Raw genomic sequence first — 6,409 nt, forward strand, 5'->3', positions numbered from 1 at the left:
AAACTCTGTAGACAGAAAGATCAAAGACAGATGTCTGCACTGCACTAAATCCACTTTACAACAAAACCTTGGGTAGGGCACAGGACTTAGCGACTCAGTGTTTTCTGTGTTGGGAAGCCCCGAGAGAGGCTCAGCGTCTATGCCCCTCACCAGAACAGAATGTGGGCACACACACGGGCGAGGAGAGGAAAGGGATGGGGCAGGTGGTCCTCTGCTCCATGACCTTCTGGCTGCCCTTGCCCAAGGCGGAAGTAAATATAAAATAAATCTCACCACTTTCACTGTAGTCCCTGTAAAGAGAGCTAGCTGTAGAAAAATGATAAATACGGAACAGCACATTCGGTCGCTTGGTTTTCAAGTTTCAATTTTCTCCACTGGCTATATGGAGAGCAATCGGAACAGAAGCAGAGATGGGGCTTTCTCATTTGCTGAACTTAAAGCCTAACTGAACCTACTTCCAAAATGAATTTCCTGTTCATACAGCCATAAGTCTATAGAAATGTAAATCAGACAATGTTTTGATAATCAGCTAATCAGGACTTAATTTACTACTGGAATAAATGCACTTCACGATCCCTTTTATATTTCCTCACTAATACATTTTAACTGTGTAGAAATACAGTACTTCATAGGATTAACATGTCTATTAATAGAGGTTTAATCACTGAAGAAGGGCATTATGCCCACAGAATATGCATCTTTGGGGTTTTTCTGTTTTTTAAATGGCTAGATGGCTGAATGGCATGCCCTTTACAGGCACAGCAAATTTTTCTGACTAGCAGCTGCTCAGCTCAACTTATTCTTTTAAAGGGAAATATATTCAACAAAACATGTAGATACTGGAAAGTTTTAAGGAAAATCTGATGGACACCAATTTTAATGTGTCCATTTAGACTCAAAATGAGACCACTGCGAACAGTCAACAGCAGGGGGATGAGACAAATGTATATTAAACACTTTGTTGTAATGCTTTCCAATTTCCAAAGATCATAAACAAAAGCAGCCTGTTGGGAACATCGCTCCTGGTGTTTCTCTGTCCAAACACAAAAGCACTTTCTGCACAGGTTCCTTGCAGCCAGCCCCTGCCACCACTCCTCAGAGCTCGCGTCCACAGACACCTCACATTTCCTTGCACTCTCTGGCTGGCTGTGCTGCAGGGTTTGGGAACAGCGGGAACACTTCAGCTGCCTTCCTGGCAGGGCTAGGGTTCATAATTACAAATTTTGATTCCTTGGGAACCAGCAGTTAGTGTAATGGCTATGTTGCTGGATTCCCACGTAGTCGATTGGGTAGGGCACAGGACTTAGCGACTCAGTGTTTTCTGTGTTGGGAAGCCCCGAGAGAGGCTCAGCGTCTATGCCCCTCACCAGAACAGAATGTGGGCACACACACGGGCGAGGAGAGGAAAGGGATGGGGCAGGTGGTCCTCTGCTCCATGACCTTCTGGCTGCCCTTGCCCAAGGCGGAAGTAAATATAAAATAAATCTCACCACTTTCACTGTAGTCCCTGTAAAGAGAGCTAGCTGTAGAAAAATGATAAATACGGAACAGCACATTCGGTCGCTTGGTTTTCAAGTTTCAATTTTCTCCACTGGCTATATGGAGAGCAATCGGAACAGAAGCAGAGATGGGGCTTTCTCATTTGCTGAACTTAAAGCCTAACTGAACCTACTTCCAAAATGAATTTCCTGTTCATACAGCCATAAGTCTATAGAAATGTAAATCAGACAATGTTTTGATAATCAGCTAATCAGGACTTAATTTACTACTGGAATAAATGCACTTCACGATCCCTTTTATATTTCCTCACTAATACATTTTAACTGTGTAGAAATACAGTACTTCATAGGATTAACATGTCTATTAATAGAGGTTTAATCACTGAAGAAGGGCATTATGCCCACAGAATATGCATCTTTGGGGTTTTTCTGTTTTTTAAATGGCTAGATGGCTGAATGGCATGCCCTTTACAGGCACAGCAAATTTTTCTGACTAGCAGCTGCTCAGCTCAACTTATTCTTTTAAAGGGAAATATATTCAACAAAACATGTAGATACTGGAAAGTTTTAAGGAAAATCTGATGGACACCAATTTTAATGTGTCCATTTAGACTCAAAATGAGACCACTGCGAACAGTCAACAGCAGGGGGATGAGACAAATGTATATTAAACACTTTGTTGTAATGCTTTCCAATTTCCAAAGATCATAAACAAAAGCAGCCTGTTGGGAACATCGCTCCTGGTGTTTCTCTGTCCAAACACAAAAGCACTTTCTGCACAGGTTCCTTGCAGCCAGCCCCTGCCACCACTCCTCAGAGCTCGCGTCCACAGACACCTCACATTTCCTTGCACTCTCTGGCTGGCTGTGCTGCAGGGTTTGGGAACAGCGGGAACACTTCAGCTGCCTTCCTGGCAGGGCTAGGGTTCATAATTACAAATTTTGATTCCTTGGGAACCAGCAGTTAGTGTAATGGCTATGTTGCTGGATTCCCACGTAGTCGACCGCGGTTCGCGTCCCGGACCCGGTGGTGGCTTAAACTCATGCTGGGCGCCTGTGTGTGCGTGCCCAAGATCCCGAGAGGAGAATGGAGGAGAAGGGACTGCAGCGTGACCATACCCCCTGGGGGGTGATTTCTCGCTTTCTGTCTCTCTTTCTCTGTCTGCCTGGCGAGCACACGCCCTATAGCAAAAACCTCTCAAAAAAAATTTTTTTTTTGCTTCCTTTAAAGGGACAAGGCTGCAGACTGAGGACAGAAGCAATCAGTCTCTTTTGCTACTCTAACTACCAAAAGTACCTCCATTTGCTTCAGATTCATTTGCTGCCACACCCTTTGCTAAGACGGCTACCAGCAACATCACCATGCCACTCAGCTTGCTCTATTAGCAAAGTGGTCATTTTTACCAAAAGCCACTTCAACAATCATCTGTCCCTTCTTAGTCACAAGTCTCATCACTTCAGAAATAAACATACGAGAGAGGGCTTTAGAAAGGTCCATGGAGGGATGGAATTAAATACAAGGTTGTTTTGGTACAAAACAAAAAATGAATTCCATGCATAGTTTTTTTTCACAATACACATTTTCCAGGAACTGTTTGAAGATCTTGGCAATTCTAAATGACAGACTTATCTAGAGTAATGGGCAAACGGAACAAAAACAAATTCTTGCCATTACATGTTAAGATCTGGCTCTTCCTGTGCTGCTCAGTACAGTCATGCAGTTCTCCTTCTATTTTCCTAAGTGTCATCCACAGAGACATTCGCAGTTATGTGCCACTGAGAACCTTGGCTGAAGTTCCTCTCGGACTCCTCCTGCCTACCACCTATAGGGCCCTTCCATTCACAGCAGTAGGAAGGCCATACCGGGCCAGAACTCAGCAAAGCTCCCTTCCACACTCTCTCAATTAACTCCATGTCCCACGAGGAGGGCCACCATGGATGGTTGAGTGCTCTGGAGACTCGACTGTGATGAGCAATGGGTGACATAGGCAAGGTTTCCTAGACTGCCTGAGGGGAACCCTGGAGCCTCCTAGCTCATCAGACTAATTTCTACTCCTGAGGGGCAGCCTGTAGGAACAAAGGGATCTGTGACTTTTCCACGTGGCCATTTCGTTGTATATCTCATGGTTTCTATAAAAGAGCTTCAGATAAAAAGAGAGGAAAGACCAGCAAGAGCAAATACACAGTTTGTGACCCAGGCTGAAACTAACTTCTCAATGGTCCAGATGTCCTAAGACTTTACTTAACAGTGGCCAAACATTTATTTCAAAGGTCAACTATGTGCCACTTTAAAAACAACTGGGAGACAGCTTCGTAAGATATTTGCTAAAACCCACTAGGAAAAATACTTTTTAAGTTATCGAGCAGGTGATTACAATAACACATCAAGACCTTCCAAATAATTATGAGAAATATGTATTGAAGCTCAATAGAAAGAAGTATATTGTTTTACACCAATTTTCATTATCTGTGCAACGTAACATTTGAATTTTTTAAAAAACTTATTTATTTTAAAAGCCAGAGAGGCAGACAGATGGGTACCCTGGCCACACAGTGACCTTTCCTCAACCCCCCCACAGCCTCCCAGCCAACCAGGATGCTGGGTACACCTGTTATATATTTGGGTTGACCCAGGATCTGAACCCAGGTCTCCCATGTGGCTCCAGTATATCTAAAATATTTCTTAAAATGTAAATTTCAAGAGAGCAACAGAGATAGTGGAAAATGGTTAGAAAATTCACCAAAACCTTACAACTCACATGTCCTCAACTGTAATGTCCTTGAGGATCTGGCAGTAGTCCACATTCCAGACAGCCTGATCGTCCCAAACCTTGGAGGCAAGAAGAATGGCTCCCAATACAATTCTTTTCCAGTTAGTGGGACAAATGTCGATCTCAGCATAAGTTAAAAGCCTTTCTAAGTAAACCTGCAAAAGTAGAGCACTGGTCTTTGATTTTAGTTCAGTTTAAGTGTCATGATTAAGAACAGATTTTGTTTCTGACCAGAGAGTAAGTGCCCTTTCTTCTTATGTTCTACAGAGACTCTGCTCAGGTAGCCAGAGCGAGAAGCCAGATCACAGTTGTAAGGCAGACACATCTACTGCCTGCTCTGCCCATGCAAATTTCCAGCCCAACTTTGGTCACAGGAATGACTGGACATGTCAGCAAGCATATCACGAAGAGAGGCATTGCTGTCCCCTTTCCACTCTTCAGGGCAGTTCAGACTAAAGTGTTCTGTAACACCTGAGTGTCTCCCACACACAATGGGCCACACCTCGCTGGTACTTATATACTGATTTTACAGGTATGCCATGCTTGAATGTGTGAAACTCCAGTAACAGTGAGCACGTCTTTATCTTCTCTTCACAGTAGCCAATCCTGAGGCACTAGCGTGGCAGTAAGAACTGGTGGTCAAGAGCGCCTCCCAGTGGCCGCTGTGCAGAGCAGCATGACAGGTGAGGGGATCCAGGGCTGTATGGGAGTCTCTGTAAAAGGACAGTCTGCTCTTAAGCCTGCTGGCCCACACACCTCCACTTATCACTGTGCCAAATCATCTTCTGGCTCACATAATCTGTAACGTGGTCAATTCTGTTGGTTTTAAGGCCAGCCTCTGTATTCCCAGGATTCCTCTAAACCTGCCAGGCAGCTTGTGAGACAATCTCATGAGTTACTTTACACATATTAAACGTTCACAGTGAGGACAGATGACAGAGGTAAGCTGTGACTTGCTGTTTACCTGGAAGGGCACTCTGTGGAAAAGTGTATATGCTATTTAACTCTTTGTATCAAGGTAAAAAGAAAAATATCCACGAATAACTATTTATTGTCTGAAAGTTACCAGATTGAGAGCTTGGATTTGGCAATGTTTCCTCCACTCAGCTGTGTTTTCAAAAACAAATGGCTACAAAAAGCACATGTGCTTATGGAGAAGCTGCTATTCCCCAAAGCTTGGGGCTCTCAAGTATCCCAAGAATGCACCTCCTTCATAGGGCCTGGCCCGGCAGGAATAATCAGAGAACACAGGAACAACACTGGCAACCGCTCCCCTGCCAGCCACCCGCCCTGGCAAGCCATGATGCGCCCACACACTAGCCTGCCCGCCCACCCACAGCAGTGGAGGCAGAGCGCTTTCTTCCCGCCGAAGCGAACCCTTTTCCAGCATGGCTGATCCCATCCCGTTCTGCACACTGTTCCCACAATTATCTCTTTTTAAGACTTTGCCCCTCTGCCGGAGATTTTCCGAGATATGGATGTTCCTTTATCCATCCTGTTCCCCACAATGCTGCTTCCTCTCACTTGCCCAGAGCATCGTGCCCCGCTGCCTCCCATCCTCCATTCTCTTCAGCCCACTTCCATCTTCTCCTGCTGCTAGGACACTACTGAAACTGCTCTTGCCAATGTCATTGGTGTCTTCAACCCAACGCTCCACTCCCTAAGTCCCCCCCTACATTGTAAAGGGCATACGCCTACTTGCTGGGCCCCAAACTCACCTGGGAGTTACCACACTCCAATCTGTTAGCAATTCCTGTTATTGCCACCTTCACTGGCAACCTCCTTGCTTTCTATTCTGAGTCAGTTTGTCACTACTTACCTGCACCACGATGCTTCCCCCTAACTCTCCTCTCCCTCCACTGTGCCTCCAACTAACTCCGTCTACATCCCCAAAGCGGACAGGATAATCTCTTACCTTTACAGTACTCCATTCCCCTGTGCAAGATCTACCAAAAGTTACCAGCAACTAGAATAAAATATACCATCTTCCTGTGGCCACAAGCTACAAGGCCCTGGGAGATGGGGTGCTGGACATGTGACCTCATCTCCTACGCTCTTGCTCTCACCCTTCATCCCAACCATCCTGGCCACTTTGCTGTCCCTGGACACACAAAACTGCTCCCAGCCCAGTCCTGGCACT

The 6,409-nt window shown here is 45.2% G+C and overlaps 1 protein-coding gene across 3 annotated transcripts in view; it reads right to left on the reverse strand.

Moving 5' to 3' along the window:
* CCNYL1 (cyclin Y like 1) overlaps window positions 1-6,409 on the reverse strand; it is a 44,895-nt gene that overhangs the window by 4,359 nt on the left and 34,127 nt on the right. For 2 of the 3 annotated variants that reach the window (XM_014584311.2, XM_006142438.2), the window contains one exon: window positions 4,258-4,424. In XM_014584311.2, the coding sequence (XP_014439797.1) occupies window positions 4,258-4,424 (167 nt within the window). The remainder of the gene's footprint in view (window positions 1-4,257; window positions 4,425-6,409) is intronic. The other variant, XM_006142439.2, reaches the window with a different exon arrangement.

The sequence above is a fragment of the Tupaia chinensis genome, unplaced genomic scaffold, assembly GCF_000334495.1.
Source record: "Tupaia chinensis unplaced genomic scaffold, TupChi_1.0 Scaffold000076_1, whole genome shotgun sequence".
NCBI classification, from domain to species: domain Eukaryota; kingdom Metazoa; phylum Chordata; class Mammalia; order Scandentia; family Tupaiidae; genus Tupaia; species Tupaia belangeri.